The 21831-nt window shown below is 41.4% G+C and overlaps 1 protein-coding gene and 1 pseudogene across 1 annotated transcript; both read right to left on the reverse strand.

Moving 5' to 3' along the window:
- Positions 1 to 544: 544 nt before the first annotated feature.
- LOC111949865 (G protein-activated inward rectifier potassium channel 3-like) lies at positions 545 to 3322 on the reverse strand. Its single transcript, XM_023967202.2, has 3 exons — positions 3176 to 3322; positions 1962 to 3057; positions 545 to 1753 (listed from the first exon to the last, which is right to left on the reverse strand). The coding sequence occupies exons 1-3, from the start codon at positions 3320 to 3322 to the stop codon at positions 1410 to 1412; spliced, it is 1587 nt and encodes a 528-aa protein (XP_023822970.2). The 3' UTR covers positions 545 to 1409.
- Positions 3323 to 5254: 1932 nt separating this feature from the next.
- LOC111982696 (zinc finger and BTB domain-containing protein 16-A-like) overlaps positions 5255 to 21831 on the reverse strand; it is a 30105-nt pseudogene continuing 13528 nt past the window's right edge.

The following is a 21831-nucleotide window of genomic DNA, read 5'->3' on the forward strand; positions in this document are numbered from 1 at the left end:
GGCTCAACCAGTTATTTGTAGGAGGGAACATCTCCAGAGATACCCCACAAGCCACTGATAGGGCAGGCAGAGGCACAGGTTGCTTAGTAACACCCTTACCTGTGCCAACAGAGCATCCATTTGGCAGACAGAACATTATTAGCTGAACATTGTAGCTTCATGAGCAAAGGTCATAATTACAGATTGTTGAAAAGCCTCATATCATGTCAATCCCAGTCAGACTCATTTGGAAACCAAAGGTATCACATCTCTCACCAGGACACTCCAGAACAAAATGAACACTGTTCTGCCTGCTGGTGAGGTGACAGATTTTCAGTTTCTCTCTCAAAATGAACAAATAAATGCATTTGTATAGTTTTTGTTATGAATTATTAAAAAACAATTATTTCTGGATACCCGTTACAGTATATACAATTTACTCTGCATCAGGTGCAGTACAAAAAATAACCAACCAACATTTTTTGGGGGTTGAGTGAATCATATTTTATTTGACAAGGATATACAAATAAATATGTTACTTAAAACATGATAAAATGTGGACTTTTTCATCTGTTTACAGGTAAGTATGGGTAAGAAGTATTTTTTGAAAATTTCTCTTCTACTTTACGGCAAGCTTAATTAATCCAGTAAGTTGAGAACATCAAGATGTTCCTAATGAAACATTTTAGATTTAATCTGCCACCTAGAATGCCAGCCAGCAGAAGGTACCTTTGATATGTACTGTCTCCCATGGGCGTGGTATGGGATTAGGCCTGGAGAGAGCCAGGTGAGGAGGATAACTGCCAGCGAAGACATTCCTTACACTCGGACTGTCCAAGCACCATCCCGGAAACGGCCTGCATCTCTTTGGCTCATCTGAATAACTGTCAGATGAAATAATGTACAAGTCAAACCCACCAAGTCAAACCCACTCTAATAAGTCTATATGTCTATCCGTCTGTCCGTCTGTCCGTCTGTCCGTCTGTCCGTCTGTATACTGTGACCTGAGGTGGATGTGGCTGTGTGAGAATGAGTGTGGGTTTACATCCAAAAACATATTGGATTGATTAAAGGGAATTGTAACACATACTGTAAATTTACATAAATATCAACATTGGCAAGAGTCTATGATGGTATGTGAATGAGATATCCCCTTTGTTGGTGAATAGACAATAATACTGACATTCATTTGTCCGTTTCTCAAATCGGCACAGCACATGGCAATACAATCATTAAATGACACTCATCATTTAAATCTTAATTGGGAGAGCTTGATGTATGGGCAGTGAGATACCTTTTGTTATTTCTCGCATACTGTAAGTAGACCAACAAGAACTAATACAATTTACATTGTATAAACATTCTGAAGGATATGTTGATTTCATAAACGTTGATTAACACTTCTATGCCGACTTGTCAAACGTCAATATTTATATAAAGAACTCATTCTTACTAAGTTTCCTAGTTCCTGTGCCATTGTTATTAGTGACTGAGTTGCACAGTAACATTTGATCAGATAAATACTGGTAATGTACTTTCCTTGTCGACATGTTGGAGGGGACAGAGTCTGTGTCATGTCCAGGAGATCTCTCATGTCTTTGTCTCACTGCCATCTCTCTGTCACTGTGAGTGGCAGTCTGGACCTTATAGTTTTTATCAGAGGTCTTGTGATTGGAACCAATCCCCCTCTCAGCTAGTGGCTTGTGTGACTTAAAGCGCTGTCCCCAAAAAATCTCATCTTCCGTGTAGGAGGTCCTCACATGGAAGGCTGTGCCTGAGAAGAAATACATATTATATTATATACGTCTGCTGTCCGAACCAGGCATTAAGGATACTGTAGGTCCCTTTACCCTTGTTTTGATAATGATAACATATAAATAACTCACAACCATTAATTTGAAAAACGACAAGTTTTTCTGATTGAAATAGCCCAAACAGTTATTTTATTCCAACTCCAGATTTCCCCACCTCTCAGTACAAACCTGCGTCTTGAACGGCTCCGTCCACCATGACCACAATTTCAAAGGTCTCCCACTTTAAAGAGTCAGCGCTGATGCCCCAGAGAGGACTTTGTTCATCAATGACATGCTCCACGGTCTGGGGCTCCACTGTGAACAGCCTGGCTTCATCTGGCCCCATGCCCAGAGTCAGCTCTCTCTGCTCCAACAGGATGAACTCTCCCTCTTTAGTATGGTGAGATTTAATCAGCTTGGCTCTTATCTCTGCCACCAGCATGTGTGTCTCTTTCAGAGTCTTGACATTGAACATCAGGCACAGCCTCTCATCCCTCTCAGAAACCACACAGTGCTGACTGAATAACAGAGTGGGCAGCCTCCTCTTAGGCTTGGCTAGCTTGGCCAGGATGCAGCCCAGCATCAGGGTGTCTAACACTGATTCAATGATGGACTGTGCCATCATGAGAACCAGCCCGTCCATGCAGTTGGCTGAGGCCACTCTAGAGCCGTAGCCGTTGATGATTTGGCTGTCCATGGAGATAGAGAGGGCCGAATGGAAACTGTCCAGTTTCTCAAAGCATGGCTGCCATTGCGGGTCTTGTATGTGTTCCATATCACCACGCAGCCAGGCACCCAGGAAGTAGAGCTCTGCGAAGGCTGCCCAGGTGACGATGTAGCACAGGGTGAAGACAAATAGGATCCAGCTGTACTTCAGATCCACAAGGGTGCCGATCAGGTCACACATCTTGTTCTTGGAGCTGTATGATGAGCCACGACACATGCCATCCTTGGTGAAGTAGCGATGGTGCTGGCGACCATTAGAACTGGAACTCTTGTGTCTTTTGTCTCCTGTACTCTTGGAAGAAGAAGATGTGGCATTGTTCTGTGTTTTCTTCCCTCTACTAGGTTTACTAGAGCCTTTCTCAACCCAGGAGCTTGTATCATAACTGGAGAACCTCTCAGCACTCCTGGTCTGTCTTGCTTTGTGCTGTGATTGGATGATCCTCTGACTGACCGGCAGTGGATGCAGCTTTGGATGGTGAACAGGCATGGTGACATACTGACCCCTACTGGTGGTCCTGGAGATTTTATTGGGATTGGCTAAAGATACTCTTGTGTCCACCTGCAATGAAGACATCAAGATAGTAAGGTGTCATCTGAAATCGAACAGTGAAGATGTTGATAACAATACAATAATAAACCAGTCATCTTTGCAGTGAATATTGAGATGTTATACTGACCCTCCTCAGGTATGGCCTGTATGGGTTATATGTGTTGTGTCGAAGTGAAGCTCTGGGTCTGATGTTCTTCCTGGGGTACGGGGGAGGTCCATAGTTGCCATAGTCCCCATAGAGTGCACAACTGTTGGAGATCACCGTGGAGAACATGGCTGGAATCGCCCTCTGTGGAAACCGAGACAAACCGAAAGGAGTGTCCACCGTTTATACCGTCAACAAGACAAACTAGAAAAAAGTTTATCACCTGTGCAGGTTCAAAAATCCTGTTAACAATAATAGTTTTTAATGATGTGTGCAGGATGACACTTGTATCCAGTCTAAGAACATAGAGCAAGCGTTGACATGTCCTTGTTTGTGTCTTGTTGTAAAAACTAACGATGGAGAGGGTGGATAAGAGCAGGGCTGCTGCTCCAGTCTGTCTCCAGTCCAGATGGTGTGTAATGTGGTTTGCTTTAGCTGCCCACCATGCTCACACTAATTAAACAGAGGAGATTACATTATCACCAGCTCTTAATCAATCTGCTCGTCTACAGAGCATGACCATGGATTTCAGGAGATTACAGAGGAGATAATCCTTTTTGCACATGTGTAACTAAATTTAGCCCACCTTTCATCTTTTCAAAATGGCTCCATTACATTTGGTGGATCTCATGCTCATCAACTACATAAACAGGACAGGATAGTTCTATGTCAGCACAATCGTAATACACTAGTGGACTTTTCCATCATTGCAAACAAAGTAGAAGCTTCTTTACTATATCCAAGTCATGTTGTGTTGTCACTATGCTCTGCTGGTGGAAAAACAGTTTTCAGTATATGTGTTGGTATAGACCATAGCAATGCTGTGTTTCCATTTTTATTTTGTTTCTCGCAGTGGTGGAAAAAGTACCCAATTGTCATACTTGAGTTAAAGTAAAGATAACTTAATAGAAAATGACTCAAGTAAAAGTGAAAGTCACCCAGTAAAATAATACTTGAGTAAAAGTCTAAAAGTATTTGGTTTTAAAATATACTTAAGTATCAAAAGTAAATGTAATTGCTAAAATGTACTTAAGTATCAAAAGTGAAAGTATAAATATTGCAGCTGGCCACATTTTCTAGTTTTTTATTTATTTACAGATGGCCAGGGGAACGCTCCAACTCGGACATCATTTACAAATGAAGCATTTGTTTAGTGAGTCCACCAGATCAGAGGCAGTAGGGATGACCAGAGATGTTCTCTTGATAAGTGTGTGAATTAGACCATTTTCCTGCATTCAAAATGTAACTAGTACTTTTGGGTGTCAGGGAAATGTATGGAGTAAAAAGTACATCATTTTCTTTAGGAATGTAGCAAAGTAAAAGTTGTCAAAAAATATTAATAGCAAAGTAAAGTACAGATACCCCAGAAAACGACTTAAGTTGTATTTAAAAAGTATTTTTACTTAAGTACTTTACACCACTGGTTTTTCGATTCAGTAAGTTAGAATTACATTTTTACTGAGTTTCCATTATAAAATGTAAACACAGCATTGCTATGGTCTATACCACCACATCCCAAACCCACAAATAAACATAGAAACAAGAACATAAACAAAGGTAGTACCTGTGATGAAGAATTCCCTCTTGTTATTGACTGGATGCAGCTACTGTATGGCTGCCATTCTGCTTAGTGGTGGACACAACAATGTGTGTGGTAGAGCAGAGGGAGGGAGGGCAGAGAGGCAGAGACTTATCCCTTCCCTCATCTGTAGCAACTAGTCAAACCCACCCAGCTGTTAGTCTGGCATCGTGCCACTAAGGGTCACCAAACCGCCTGTCATGACTTCAGCTGCATGCTACATTGAGACAGGGAAACACAACCAACATTATCATGTTTATTTTTGCTATTTTATGTTTCTTTGGTGTATTTTGAAATGCGCAAATAAAATGTATTATTATTATTATTATTATTATTATTAACTCAACCGTCATGGATTTACATTTGGATATTTTCTACCATATTCAAATATTGAACATATTCCTGTAGTGCATGTGAATAGTATGCAGAAACAAACAGACAGTAAGAACTCACTTTACTTGACTGATGACACAATAAAGACCTGCATTGTAAAATAGTTTTATTCTTTTTTCATCATGCCACAGAACACTGATGCGTAAAGAGAGCTGTGCCTGAAACCACACTGAGAAAACACTTGCACACACAGTGTTACAAAGCTGTAATGCAAAAGGATTTAACACACATGGCAAGAAGAACAACCCTGATTGGACACCAGGACAAACACTGACTGAACTGGCGCTGAGGTAGACAAACATTGACATAATATCTACCTAAATGATGATCATCACATCCTTATAGTACACACACCAAATAAAACAACTTCCGTTTTGTTACAACATAGAAAGATCAAAGAAAAACCTTTTTTCAAAGTGCTCTGTTAGTTTTGGTCCACCACGGAAATCCTAAGATCCTTATAGTGCATGTGTTTGTACACTGAACAAAAATATAAATGCAACATGTAAAGTGTTGGTCCCGTGTTTCATCAGGTGAGATAAAAGACACCAGCTATTTTCCATATGCACAAAAAGCTTATTTCTCTAAAATGTTGTGCACAAATAGTTTTACATCCGTGTTATTTACACATTTCTCATTGGCCAAGATAATCCATCCACCTGACAGGTGTGGCATATCGACAAGCTGATTAAAAAGCATGATCATTACATGGGTACACCTTGTGCTGGGGACAACAAAAGGCCACTCTAAAATGTTCCGTTTAGTCACACAACACAATGCCACAGATGTCTCAAGTTTTGAGGGAGCATGTAATTGGCATGCTGACTGCAGGAATGTTCACCAGAGCTGTTGCCAGAGAATTGGATGTTAATTTCTCTATCATAAACCGCCTCCAACATCGTTTTAGAGAATTTGGCAGTAATTCCAAACGGCCTCACAACCGTAGACCATGTGTAACCACACCAGCCCAGGACCTCCACATTCGACTTCTTCACCTGCGGGATCGTCTGAGACCAACCACCCGGACAGCTGATGAAACTGAGGAGTATTTCTGTCTGTAATAAAGCCCTTCTGTAGTGAAAAACCTCTGATTGGCTTGGCCTGGCTCCCAGGTAGGTGGGCCTATGGTTTCCCAGGCCCACCCATGGCTGCGCCCCTGACCAGCAATGTGAAATCCATAGATTAGGGCCCAATTAATGTTTTTGACTGATTTCCTTTTATGACCTGTAATTCAGTAAAATCATAAAAATTGTTGCATGTTGCGTTTATATTTCTGTTCAGTATAGAATAGATAGCAGTACAGTGAAGATGAGTTGATACTTCTAATTGTTTTCATGGCACTGAGTGCTGGCTGTTTGTTCTAGAAGGCCATAGTGTTAGACCCATATTATGCCCAACGTTGAGCTTTATAAAGATGATTAACAACACCGCTATGTATTCTGTGTGTTCTGTGCATTTTTTCCCCATTTGATGAATTCACAATCCAAATTTTACTTTGACATGACAGAACATTTTGAAAGAAAATCTCACTCGTTGCTTTGAGGCTTGAGGTGCCTGGGGCATAATACCATAGTCATGAGAAGTATCTTGTTTCAAATTACAATGTTTAGACAATAGGGTCTACTACGGCATGGCAGTGAAAATAATTTCTTCACTAGCAATAAACAAACAACCAGGAACAACAACGATCAATAAAACATACATGTACTGTGTACATGTATTCAGCACATCTATTCTCCATTTATAAAAGAGGCACAGGGAGGGCTCTTACTCAAATCAGACTCCAGAGACTTACAAAACACACAAGAAAATATGTTTCATAAATCAAATCAAATGTAAACAAATTGCAGATCACTGTAATACAAAAATACAACATCTTTAAATCAGAGAATCCCTCATCTGGCTCTCGTCTAGAAATAAGATACAATTACATTTACAGCAACAGACAACTGACGATAACCTGCTTTTAGTAATTTAACTTTACAGAATCATCTTTTCACGTTTAGTAAAAAAGCCAACACATTTATTCACATTTTCTTTCTTTTCATCACTTAGAGAAAAATCGAATTCTGTGATTTAACAGACTGCTATAATTGAACTTATAAAAAATTATACACATAAAAGTCACTTTGAAGACTTTCAAATCTTTTTTTCCACCCAACAGGCAACCGTCCGAAACAATTCCATTAATTAATTCTCAGAACATTTCAAGCCGCTTCACCAATATAAAAGGACATTTGAAGTTAAAGCTACAGATGATGGATGAAAACACGATGAAAAACACCAGTTCTAAGATGTGCTATTGCCTCTGTGCAAAAGTTGAAGATTGAAGAGGTAGCACTTATTCTAATAACAAAAGAAACGGCCTTGCGGTTGGGTCAAAATAACCAACACCTATTTGGTAACAAAAACGATGCATGACATAAATATCAAAACCTGTTGCACCTTAATGCTTGTCAATCAGCATGAGCAGACAGACTAACTGACAGGTAAGGAAAATCATATGTGTAATATGCTCACTGAAAAATAATACACAAATTAAATCAAGCATATGGAGAACATTCAAGTAAAACATGCAGAAAACAAACAAACTATAACAGGAAATAATAAGTCAGGAAATGATTGTTTATCTCAATCAATCTATGTAGTATAGTACTGCAATTAAACCAGAGAAGTTGGGTTCTACATCTCACAATCACAGTCACAGCAGATAGAACTCAATATCCTTTCTAGTGCAACACTTTCACTGCTGTGGTAACCTGACCAGTAGTCTTTCAGTCTTCAACACATACGCAGGTTTAATGTAATAACAGATAATTGCGGCAATTCGTGATAAAAACCAATCAAACCACAGAAATGATCAACTTTCAGAGGAAAGAATACGATGAAAAACCTGCCCACACCTAGGATAGTGTGTCTTAGTGTCTAAGTCCTGCTCAGACGTAGCATATGTACAGGTAGGTCTTCTCTATCCTCCAGTCTGGGGGCACATCCTCGGGTCTGTGGCTCTTCATGTGTTTCTGCATGGCTGCCAGGCTGGGGCAGAAGTCCTGGCAGATGGTACACTGGTAGGGCGACGCTCCGTTGTGGGTGCGCAGGTGCTTGATCATGGCAGAGTAGTCCCTGGATCGCTGGTGACAGATCTTGCACTCAAATGGTTTCTCGCCTATAGGAATACAACGGCATACTCGTGAAACCTTTCCTTGACTATATGCTAAAACCAGTGGTACTATCTGACACACATTGGTTTAACCTGTGTGTATGCTGTCATGAACACAAAACAATCTGACGTGTGAGTGTGTTGTTATTATGACCATGCACTGTTCTGATTTAGGCTCTGATTTGATTGTGTGTGTGTTATTACAGCCAGACACTGCTCTCTAACCTGTGTGCACGCGGTAGTGGGTCTCCAGCTGATGCTTAAGGCTGAACCTTTTGCCACAGCCGTTACACTCGTAAGGCTTCTCTCCTGTGTGGATACGTTTGTGTCCCCTCAACATGCCATCGTCCCGGAAACAGCTCCCACAGAACTCACACTCAAACGGGTGGTCACCTGAAGACACAGATTAGACACAGGTTGGGTAAAGGTTGGACACACGTCATCACAGGTGTCATAATTCTAAACCGTATCAAACGGTGCAGGTAGGCCTCCGCTCAACAGCAAACAAACAGTATCAAAGACTTATTTTAACGTGACTACTACTTGCATATGATAGATGTAGTTGTACAGTTCAATAAAAATAGAACCTTTTTGCATATCAGGCTGAAAAAAAGATTGTGCTTTCAGATATATATAATAATAATAGAATAGAATAGAATATACTGTATATAATAATGTTATGACATGTGAGGACACTCCATCTGGCTGCTCGCCAACAGCTAATAGAAGTCTTCCAGACATGTGGGACTCTCCATAGTTGATCCATCTCTATCTGAGGCTGTGGCTTTGAGTCATTTGCAATGACCTATGTGTCTCATTAGCTCAGTGTCCACAGCAACAGCCAAGTGGGACAATACATTGCACTGCTCATTATAGCCTGGTGCTTCACAAAGCCCCCCATGCTACAAGACACATGACATTTACACAATGACACTACCAAGATGACCGTGGTATAAACAAGACACACAACGATGGGCAAACCCCGATTCCCTTCTGTCTCTTCATATCAATTATGTTTTTATTCAATATAGACGTGGATCTGAAGAAGGGGGCAACCTTTCAGTAAAAATCTCCCTCTCCCTACCCCTACCCCTCCCCCTCCCTCTCCCTCTCCCTCTCCCTCTCCCTCTCCCTTAGGGCACCACTGACTAACTCTCAGAGAATAACACAGACATTTGCTGTTCTTTAGATATTTATTTAGGTTTGCTCTGTCATTTGGGGTGAACTGCAGTAGAAATGACAGACATGAATCGCAGGGGCCTAGAAGGCTGTGTCTAAGAACCTAAAAACATCCACCGGATTAAATAGCCTCAAACATAACACTGGCCATATTGGAGCATTGCTGTCATCAGGAAAGTGAATCATTGCGGAGTTTATTAACATTAAGTGAATGTAGACATGATCAAATTAGTGAAACTGACTGTAATTGAAAAACTCTGGTCTTATGCTACTTCAGTTTAGTGCCAAGAGAGAAGTAGTAGTTCAAGGTATTTAAGGATTAAAAGCTTGAGGTTTATGGGAATCTCATTGCAGCTTTGGATTGTGTGTTAGAGTAGGCGATGATGTTGATGGATATGACAGTGATGGCGATGATTGTGATGAAAACAGTAATGATGTTGATGATGATGAGAACAGTGACGATGATGATGATTCTTTTCTTTCTGTTATTTTACCAGGTAAGTTGACTGAGAACACGTTCTTATTTACAGCAACGACCTGGGGAATAGTTACAGGGGAGAGGAAGGGGATGAATGAGCCAATTGTAAACTGGGGATTATTAGGTGACCATGATGGTTTGAGGAACAGATTGGGAATTTAGCCAGGACACCGGGGTTAACACCCCTACTCTTACCATAAGTGCCATGGGATCTTTAATGACCTCAGAGAGTCAGGACAACCGTTTTAACTTCCCTTCCGAAAGACGGCACCAGTAGGAGGCACTCTTTCCTCTGGTCTAAAAAAATATCCCAATGCCCCTACACTGCCCTGTGTAGGGGCATTGGGATATTTTTTTAGACAGAGGAAAGAGTGCCTCCTACTGGCCCTCCAACACCACATCCAGCAGCATCTGGTCTCCCATCCAGGGACTGACCAGGACCAACCCTGCTTAGCTTCAGAAGCAAGCCAGCAGTGGTATGATGATGAGAACAGTGGTGATGATGATGTTGAAAACAGTGATGATGATGATGACGATGATGATGATGAAAACAGTAGTGGTGATGATGATAGTGATGATGAAGATGACAATGGACACAGATGCAGTCCTTACCTGTGTGTGAGCGCAGGTGGCGTTTGAGGGTGGTGTGGCTGGGGAAGGGGTGGTCACAGTGGCTGCAGACGTAGCTGTGCATCCCTGCATGAACCTCCATGTGCTGCTGCAGAGCCTTCTGGGTCTGGAACCGCTTGGCACACAGCAGACAGAACACTGCCATGTCTGTCCCTGGAGACCACACAGAGACACAGACACAGTTATTTCAGGACCAAACATACACTCAGTGGGGAAACTGGGTCACTCAACTCTGAGCCTGAGACTCTGAGTGTTCTGAGGAGAACGCTTCTTTCAAAGAGCAAAGTGTTTCTACCTAAACTAACCCCCCTGACAGGCGTGAAATACATTCAGTTTGACTTTATACACTTTTCTGATTGACGTTGACTTGGAAGTCATTGTCTTTGAGAGATGTATTTTTTACGCAATACACAGGATGCTAGAACTGTCAATCACATAATCAATGCCTTCTCCTTATGGGATGTTAAAAGAGGAATTATTATTTTCAATCCCCATCAAGCCTGTGCTCCAGCAGCCTCTGGAGTCGTCTGTGTCTGTTCACAGAGAGAGGCTGATAGCAGCTCCACCCTGAACGATGCCTACACTATGAGCTATGTGCTGAATGTTAAGTAGTGATATCAAGCCATTAAAGGCAGGACTGCAGGAAAAACACAATCCTTTTAATCCCGTGTGTGACCTGGCATCACTTTGGGGCTGCTCTCCTGTTGCGCTGAGAGTGGAGTGGAATACAGATAGGGAAACACAGGCTAGTTTTACTCACACAGGATCTGTGAAGAACCACCATTAAATTCTCACACACAATATACAGGGTTCTTACTTTTTCTTATCACTATTCAATGACCCCTTTGCTTATCCCTCTCATGAAAATTCAAATGTGAGGTAGGACTGAATCATCAGTAATCAATTCCACTGATAATAATGTACGAGTCTTGCAGAGAGGTGGTTAATGTTAGGTTATGAGGTCGGTATTTCTGTCTGCTCGGGTTTAGGATCATTTACAACGCAGGTCCCATTGCTCACGACTCGGATTCAATCAGACATCTCCAGCGGTGGATCATTAGTAAACAGAAGGCTATGCGAGTGTTTCATTGGAATTCAAGTGGGGTTGCTGAGTTGCATTTAAAATGCAGTCTGATGAGGTCCACTAAATCAAATCATTTGTTACTGTTATTGAAGTGCCTTGAGGCAACTGGCAATTAAATTGGAATTAGTGCAGGGAATGAGATACAGCACACTCATACTAAGACAGGAGATTTTCAGACAGTGTTTGGAGTTCAATCAAGTTAACAGTCAAGGATATTTATAGTCAATCATTAATTTAATTTCAGCAATAAATCATATTATCTCTCTATTGTTTACCATTTTCCTGCAATCCACATTTTAAAAATTTCTCCAACATTTTCCTTTTATTTTAGTCATGATGATTCATAGGAACACTTCACTTATTGAATCACTACATAACCTACTCTGAGGGAGTCAGTCAGTATCTTAGTGCCTCACATTACACGTGGTCCTCTTCACAAACGACTAGGAATACACAATGTGAAAGGCCTAGCTTACATCAGGCCTAATTTATGGATGAATTATGTTACTAATATTCAGTATATTTCTAAGATTACATGCATCTGTATTATTTTTCTTTTCTCTCTCATTATTAGATATTGACCATGGGACTTGATGGAATTAAAGTAGGCTATGAGCTTGCTGTGGTTTGCCCTAAACGGCACTAAGAGAATTTAGCATTATTTCTACTCATTAACAAAGAAGAGAGAAGATGAGAGATGTTATCCACTCCACACCATACATCAGAAAGCGAGCCTACTGGAATGCACTGCACCTGTTCACTAGCTTTATTCCAGTGGCCATCTATCTTCACAATAGAAACACAATGTGGTACAGACCCCCAATGGCTCGGCCCATTAGTCATAGGCTCCTCATGCAACTCCTACACTTCCAGGCTTTGTGTATAAGCCTAATGATCAGGGCTTTTCTCATCCAAGGATCACAATGTTTTACTGATGGACAAAAGATCTTCCCTGTACCGCCCCAAACCCTAACTAGACAGGAACGTTTCTCTGTTAAGTCTCACTGTCCAGCTGACTATCTACTTTCTTTGGTTTCTGATTATTTCTAAAGAAGAGCCTTGACTGGAATGCACCAAAAGTCTAGGCTAAATAGAGATGTATCCTAAAAAGCAAAAAGTCCTTTAGGAGCTACTGAATCCATTCTGTGCTGCTTTATCCGGTGGTACTACATAAACAATAATCTAAGACACGTGTCAAGCCATACAATCTCAATGCAGCCAGCAGGGGGAGCGCTCTCTACTCTTCTACTCCTTCTAGCCACCAACATGCTGGAGGGAACCCCAAATGATACAGTACCGTCAGTTACTTCTGTATGATGAAATGTTTTCCTTAGTACATTTTCTCACTCAGTAGGAACATTTTGACATGAGCTGTCATTCCTCAATTCTTCTCATTCCTTCATTTTCAAAATGTCAATTTAATGACCATTCCCATAAGTCTGCGTTCGGCCTATTTTGATAACTAAACCATTAAACAGTCTGGATTCATTCTTGTTCTGCTTGTCATTTCCTGCTTCTAGACCCTCAGATGCTCAGTCAATACCCTCTCATCCCACTGCCATGAAAAGAATGTAAAACTGTCAAAACAAACGCTCTCGCTTAACAATGATCTCAGTCCCACATCCAGTGACAACACCTTGAATAATACACTAGTTACCAGTAACAACTCAACTTCATTGAAAGAAAATGACAGAAGCACCAATACAAATACAGTGGCTTGCGAAACTATTCACCCCCCTTGGCATTTTTCATATTTTGTTGCCTTACAACCTGGAATTAAAATAGATTTTTGGGGGGGGTTGTATCATTTGATTTACACAACATGCCTACCACTTTGAAGATGCAAAATATATTTTATTGTGAAAGAAACAAGAAATAAGAAAAAAACTGAAAACTTGAGCGTGCATAACTATTCACCCCCTCCAAAGTCAATACTTTGTAGAGCCACCTTTTGCAGCAATTACAGCTGCAAGTCTCTTGGACTATGTCTCTATAAGCTTGGCACATCTAGCCACTGGGATTTTTGCCCATTCTTCAAGTCAAAACTGCTCCAGCTCCTTCAAGTTGGATCGGTTCCGCTGGTGAACAGCAATCTTTAAGTCATACCACAGATTCTCAATTGGATTGAGGTCTGGGCTTTGACTAGGCCATTCCAAGACATTTAAAAATGTTTCCTCTTAAACCACTCTAGTGTTGCTTTAGCAGTATGCTTAGTGTCATTGTCCTGCTGGAAGGTGAACCTCTGTCCCAGTCTCAAATTTCTGGAAGACTGAAATGTCCCTGTTATTAGCGCCATGCATCATTCCTTCAATTCTGACCAGTTTCCCAAAAACATCCCCACAGCATGATGCTGCCACCACCATGCTTCATTGTGGGGATGTTGTTCTCGGGTGATGAGAGGTGTTGGGTTTGCGCCAGACATAGCATTTTCCTTAATTGCCAAAAGCTACATTTTAGTGTCATCTGACCAGAGTACCTTCTTCCATATGTTTGGGGAGTCTCCCACAGGCCTTCTTTGGTCTTTTTGTTGCCTCTCTGATTAATGCCCTCCTTGCCTGGTCCATGAGTTTTGGTGTGCGGCTCTCTCTTGGCAGGTTTGTTGTGGTGCCATATTCTTAATTTTTTTAAATAATGAATTTAATGGTGCTCCGTGGGATGTTCAAAGTTTCAGATATTTTTTTATAACTCAACCCTGATCTGTACTTCTCCACAACTTTTTCCCTGACCTGTTTGGAGAGCTCCTTCGTCTTCAAGGTGCCGCTTGCTTGGTGGTACCCCTTGCTTAGTGGTGTTGCAGACTCTGGGGCCTTTCAGAACAGGTGTATATATACTGAGATCATGTGACACTTAGATTACACACAGGTGGACTTTATTAACTAATTATGTGACTTCTGAAGGTAATTGGTTGCACCAGATCTTATTCAGGGGCTTCATAGCAAAGGGGGTGAATACATATGCACGTACCACTTTTCAGTTTTTTATTTTGTTATCATTTTTTGAAATAAGTATTTTTTTTTCATTTCACTTCACCAATTTGGACTATTTTGTGTATGTCCATTACATGAAATCCAAATAAAAATAAATTTAAATTACAGGTTGTAATGCAACAAAATAGGCAAAACACCAACGGGATGAATACTTGAATACTGAATACTGAATACAAGGCACTGTAGTCCCTTAAATAAAAGCAGTAGATAAAAGTGACAGAGTCAGAAGTGCAGCACAAACAGTATGTATAATATAATAATATATACTGACATTCATTAGTTTGATGACTACCTGCACCAGTGCACCCTGTTAATTTTCACACAAAAACACTTGCTTTCACAGCAGCCTTTTCCAGAAGGCTTTCCTCCTTAGTGCAGAGTAGCCCTTCTGTGAGAAAACACGATCTCCAATAGGCATGCCACTGCCCCCACTGCCCCCTGCTTTCTCAACCTTAACCAGACAAAGAGAATGGGATTTGGTGTTCTGACCTCTTGACCCTAGGTCCTCAATGTGGTAAACACCATGTAATCAATGGTATTCCTCAAAGGCTGGATGGCTGACTGAGCATTGTGCCTCACTATTGAGTCACACAGGGGAGGGACCTTGCAGACATTCCACAGAGAAAGATTATTTAACTTCAGTTTAGTTTCTCTCAGTAAACTTTAGACAGTGTACACAGAACTAAACTAATTCCAGAGTTCCTATGTTCCAATCTGAAAAAAAGGAGCCAGGAGAATGTCTAGCTAGGAGAAGGGAAGAGAATATCAGCCTGGTAGTTTAATTAAACGTCAATCGTTTATCAGATCAGACATCAGATCAGAACATGACATGGGAGCATTTAACAGCCAGTCAATAGTCCAACTAAGGCAGGGAACACAGACGAAGTGGCTTAACAGACAAAAACATGTCTCTAGGCAACCAGATTGAATCATGGCCCTCCTTGGGGTGAAGTGTTCAAACTAATCCCTCCATTCACAAATAAGCAAAGCCTATTCCTTTTCTAAAGACCAACAAAAGTTTTCCCACCCTGAGAATCCTACAGTAACCCCAGTACAAATTGAACAAGGGATTGCATAATGTTTATACAGATCTATGCAACGTTCTCTGTCTTTAGGTTTAGTTCACCACAGATCTCCATCTAATCTCATTGGTCTGTGTTAACAGCACGTTTCTGTGCAGGTTTCACCATAACTCCACTGCAAAGCAACCATGGACTGCTCCTTTAAACCAGTATACAAAAGAAGATATGAATGGTTATAGAGCTGTTTAGCTCAACCCACACAGTGGCTCTGGGAAATATTGGGTTATGAAATCAAGGAGTCTAAACTCATTTTCTTAAGACCGGTGAAAGAGTTGTAAGTACTATGTCACACTCTTCAAAGAGCTTGCTTATTGGATTAAGTCAGATTCCCTGAAATAAGCTATAACTGATTGGCTCAACATGAAGGTGCTATGAGTAAAACTCCTAGTATGGCTCGCCTGAGCATGTTCACTCACTAGCTGCTCCTGTGACGCAGTTACACATTTACACTATGTACATTACACTGAGCAATGAGCACCAGACCTGCTGTGGGAAAACCCAGTGCCTTCCCTATGAGCTCAATATGTTGGAAATATGTATTTTTGGTTAAAAAAGACATTGAAAAGACATTGAAAAGACATAGGAAAGATGTTTTACAACCAATTTTTCTCACTTAGTTCAGACTGGGTCCCCGTAGGCTAGATGTTATGACAGGCCTAAAGACAGACAGTAACCATACAGGACCTCAGATGATTCCAGGTAGGCCAGCCACTGGTCAGCAGACTGCTAATCTACCAGAGCGAGGAACAACCAGCTCAATAATTAATGCAACAAGAGATACGTTGCTGGTGTTTAACCACCATTCCATCTTCCATGGCCCATTTCATTGAGGTCACCCGCTGTCTCCAATCTATAGTTTGGATTCAAACATTTTTTGCATATTTTCCCAATAGCATTCACCATACATTAAGACAGAGTAGAGGCCTGCAGGGCCTGAATGAGTGGAGTAGCACTAGGCAGTGTGTACTGTGTACACAACCCAAAATAGCTAGAGGCCAGCAAAATAGACTGGGGGGTAAGTAGAGTACAGTATGACTCAGTAGATGAAGATCTGTACCAATGATTAGCTATTCTAAGTGGAATAAGGGGTATACATTTCAACCGATTGCATATTCATTATTGTGAATGCAGCTTGCACAATAATTATTGCGCAATTAGATGAGGTCTATTTCAATATGCACTGAGGTAGTATTGAATAAACAATAAAGTGTGATGGAGTAGGATGTGTTCTCTGTATAATAGGGTTTATGTGCAGTGGTGACCTGTCAATCAGGGCAGGTGGGGCAGAGCCACATTTTTTGTTAAAAAAGTATATATATATACAAATTGGCGGGGCTTGCCGGTTTTGCATGTTATTTTGGCATTAATACGTGTCACATATCAGTTTGCAAACAATGTAAAAAAAAAAATATATATAATTGAGTTAACAAAGCCGCATACAAACATGGTCTCTTTTTGTTTTCTTGAGTAAGGCAGCTCCAAATACAGGTGTTTCAGCCTAGCTCAGTGCTTTCTGTGGTGGTGGGGCGGGCCAGCAGAAAATAGGAGCATTGCGCCGTGATTGGCTCAGTGTTCTGTCACTCATGGGGACCTTACTCAAAGGAGGGCATTAATCAGAGAGGCAACAAAGAGACCAAAGATAACCCTGAAGGAGCTGCAACGCTCCACAGCGGAGATTGGAGTATCTGTCCATAGGACCACTTTAAGCCGTACACGCCACATAGCTGGGCTTTACGGAAGAGTGGCCAGAAAAAAGCCATTGCTTAAAGAAAAAAATAAGCAAACACGTTTGGTGTTCGGTAAAAGGCATGTGGGAGACTCCCCAAACATATGGAAGAAGGTACTCTGGTCAGATGACACTAAAATTTAGCTTTTTAGCCATCAAGGAAAATGCTATGTCTGGCGCAAACCCAACACCTCTCATCACCCCAAGAACACCATCCACACAGTGAAGCATGGTGGTGGCAGCATTGAGGATGTTTTTTATCGGCAGGGACTGGGAACTGGTCAGAATTGAAGGAATGATGGATGGCACTAAATACAGGGAAATTCTTGTGGGGAACCTGTTTCAGTCTTCCAGAGATTTGAGACTGGGATGGAGGTTCACCTTCCAGCAGGACAATGACCCTAAGCATACTGCTAAAGCAACACTAGAGTGGTTTAAGGGGAAACATTTAAATGTCTTGGAATGGCCTAGTCAAATCCCAATCCAATTGAGAATCTGTGGTATGACTTAAAGATTGCTGTACACCAGCGGAACCCATCCAACTTGAAGGAGCTGGAGCAGTTTTGCCTTGAAGAATGGGCAAAAATCCCAGTGGCTGGATGTGCCAAGCTTATAGAGACATACTCCAAGAGACTTGCAGCTGTAATTGCTGCAAAAGGTGTTTCTACAAAGTATTGACTTTGGAGGGGATGAATAGTTACGCACGCTCAAGTTTTCATTTTTTTTGGTCTTATTTCTTGTTTCTTTCACAATAAAAAATATTTTGCATCTTCAAAGTGGAAGGCATGTTGTGTAAATTAAATGATACAAACCCCCCAAAAATCTATTTTAATTCCAGGTTGTAAGGCAATAAAATAGGAAAAATGCCAAGGGGGTGAATACTTAGTTGCCCATGTGCTTCACCCTAATAATTTGGTCTACTTTCACCAAGGTGGTATTGTAAACACATCGTTCCTGGCCGGTGTGTGCTTGTTTACTAACTTTTTTGTACAGGTTTAACAGTGCTACTGATAGTAGTGGTGGCGCTTGACTTGCACGTGCAAATTCAGCACACACAACATTATATAATAGAATTGTGTTATTTGACGTGTAAAATTAAAAAGCTTATTTAATGGGTCAAATAGTGTTGTATGACGTGTATCTTTTTTGACATGCAAAGACCCAAACGGCATTCAATGTGCCTCACCCTAATAATTTGGTCTATTTTCTCCTCTTAATTTCGCCTACTGTTCTAACTTGGTGGTGCACATGTAGCCTATAACCAGTTTTAGAGAAATGTAATCATTGAATATTTTAAGAGCTTTCATTGTCTGTTTATTTGCCCCCTTTATTTATCCTACGGTTCTGACTGGTACAGGGAGAACACTGTAAGAACGGCCCATGTTCTGAATTCTGTCGCTGTACATTTCAAAAGTGCTGAACAAATAGTTATATTGACTACGTCCGTTGTCGCTCGCTCATTCATGTCTTAATTGACATTACAGATTGCCTCTTATCTGCTTGTTGTCCCCTTATGCCATAGTTTGTACATCTTAGTTGTCAGTAGAAACCACATTTGTTTAAACAAGTCAGCTATATCAGCAGTTTTTTAAAAAGCAGTACATTATGCTGAATTAACTGTTTCACTGCCAGATAAGGCTCCGCTGAAACCCAGGTTTAGCAGTGGCATTGTGTTGGGACTGCTGTAGGGACCCTAACAGTTTGTGGGCACCGTTTGTCACCGTTATAGTGCAATGAATGTATTGTTTAGTGATGTGTTGTGTAGTGGCTTTGCTGGCATGCATCCCACTTTTGTTTTTTTGCCCCACTAAGATTTCCATGTTAAAATCGCCACTGGTTATGTGTACTGTAGACATTCAGCAGAGGAAGTGTTAATGTGTAGTTTAAGGGCAGCTGTTTGTAAGAACACACAAAGACACCACTCTTAGGTCCTTCTCCTGCAGGAATTTTGGCAGAATGGTTAGCCACTATCTTCTGCACCATATCCAGTCCATTTCTACACTCTATGATTTGCTCAAATTCCTGGGGTTTTCCAAAACTGCTCAAACAAGATGACACCACAGAGAACTTTGCTAACATGGTCTGATGAAATAAAGTCATTGTTGGGTGAGAGGTTTTGAGACGGTTCCATTATTTTATTTTGGGCACTCACAAGTAGGTCAGAGGCAGAGCGGACGGAGACTGTGACAGAGAGGGCTGTGGTGGGGACTGAGTAAACAGCAGCACATGATGTTGTTTTCCTGGGAGTCCTGGCATCCAATGCCACCAACCCTCGCAACCAATGCCCTCAGGAACTCCCCCTTAACCAGCCCCTTCCACACGGTCTCACCCCCTTCCCATAACGCCAACCCACGGCCACTCGCCTCTGACATTCACATTGCCAAAACACACTCTCACTCACTGGAAATAAGCTAGGCTCTGCATTGAAGTCACTGTAGTGTGATCGATATGAGAGCCAACAAGGTCTTTGTCAAGTAGGGGTGTCTTCCTCCTTGAGGAGGCTGTATCAGTAAACTAAAGGGCTACAGCTGCTAAGGTCTGACCTGTGATAATGTGCCAAGAAGAAACTTGTTTGGCTTACTGGCATACTGTCACATGGCGATATACAAAGCTATGGTAACAAGATTCATTCAGCCAATGATCTCAAAGGTTATAAACCTAGGATGTGTTGAAAGTATAATCAAAAGAGGACCATAGCGCTCTCCCAAAAGTTCGGTTGGTCTGTAAAACCCATGAATCCTTCTTCAGTGTATAGGTTACACACTGAAGAAGGTAGATAAGCAGAAATGTCAGAAAATAAGAATATATATATATATATTTTTTTTTTTAAAGAAATAAGCTTTATGCAACATCTTTTTGAGTGCAGAAGTTGAAAGTATAAAAACACTTGAAGGTTTATAATGTACAGTGAATGCATATTCTAAAAGAGAATGCCCACTGTAGCTGAATTCCCTAAAACCAACAAACAGCTCCAAAAAATCATACTATTCCGGTCAGAGCACAGCCTGTGAGTACAAAGTAGCAGTAAGAGGGTCATGTGTCACACTAGACCAAGCTGAGATGATGACAAAATGAGTGAGTAATGCCCTCCTGTACCCTGCACTAGATACGCTGCCAGGCCAACAACTGAGCCCTGGATGTTTACAACCTGAGGGAGAGGAGGTAGAAACTCGTTAACACCCCGCCATGTCTCCAGGTATTAACTATTCATACTGTGTGTGGCACCTGGAGTTACAGTTACATCCCAACGCTTCGGAGCGGGTTATCAGTTTTCTCTGACAGTAGCAGCAAAGGTGTGGATTCTGACACTCATTGTGGATCGACTGTAGGGTTAGTTTAAGATCATTAAAGGTAGAGTTTGATTTAGATACTGTAATGACTGGGATTCAGGCACTGGGAGAGGGTCTGAATATTTGGAAGGATGACAAATACAGGCAGCTTTGACTTCAACTTCACTTGTATAACTTCAATACGAGATACTCAGTCAGCTGATTAGAGGAGCGTCTAGCTAATTAGAACCATTGGGTTTCAGAATAGTTCACAGGCACTGATGTCCATTATCTTCTGAGCTGGAGAGGATAAATACTCAGAGTCTATCACCATGAGATCATTCCCAAACAAAATGTGTTGATTCAAGTTGTTGATGTGAGTCTGAGCAATAGAGTAAATACCCTCTCAGCTCCTCACGCACATAGCCTAGATGCATGGCATATCTATGACAATATCATGTACTTGCAGTGTGGCCTAGGCGTGCCTGGTGTGTCAGGCTTGCCAGCACCGTGGTAAATAGGCATGCACCCAGATGGGATGCCAGGAGATATAAGTGGGTGATATCTGAGAGGGCCTTCCCGTCCTCGCTGATCAATTATGGAGCAACATGACAGGGACAGTTTAACCCTGCCAGCACAATGACAAGAATGTTAATCCCCATAGCCATATATTTATGAAACGTTTTTGAATGAGCAGCAGGAGAGACAGAATACATTACAAATACGGACCTCAAACATCCTGTCAATTGTAGCCTGCTTGTTTAAGGGCGGTGAATGAGTGTCTGTGAGTCATTGGGTACCTGCACGTTTTCATCCGTGAGCTATGTTTGTCTGTGGGTGTTACCCATACAGACACAGACAAAACACAGACACCGCACGTAACATACAGAGACAAAACAAACCCCACATACACAACAGAGAACACAACCACAACAAAACGCCAAACACCATACAGGACCCAGACAAAAACACAAAACCCAGTACCATACAGACCCAGACAAAAACACAAACACCACATCACATACAGACCCCAGACAAACATGACAAACTTCCCGTATACATATAGACAAA

The sequence above is a fragment of the Salvelinus sp. IW2-2015 genome, linkage group LG22, assembly GCF_002910315.2.
Source record: "Salvelinus sp. IW2-2015 linkage group LG22, ASM291031v2, whole genome shotgun sequence".
NCBI lineage: Eukaryota > Metazoa > Chordata > Actinopteri > Salmoniformes > Salmonidae > Salvelinus > Salvelinus sp. IW2-2015.

Bases quoted from the DNA above. Each gene is read 5' to 3' on its own strand.
- LOC111949865 (XM_023967202.2), bottom strand. From the start codon at position 3,322: ATGTTCTCCACGGTGATCTCCAACAGTTGTGCACTCTATGGGGACTAT. The intron at 3,058-3,175 runs GTCAGTATAACA...TCTTCATTGCAG, and splicing joins ACAGGCCATACCTGAGGAGG to GTGGACACAAGAGTATCTTT. The intron at 1,754-1,961 runs GTTTGTACTGAG...ATTTCTTCTCAG, and splicing joins CGGAGCCGTTCAAGACGCAG to GCACAGCCTTCCATGTGAGG.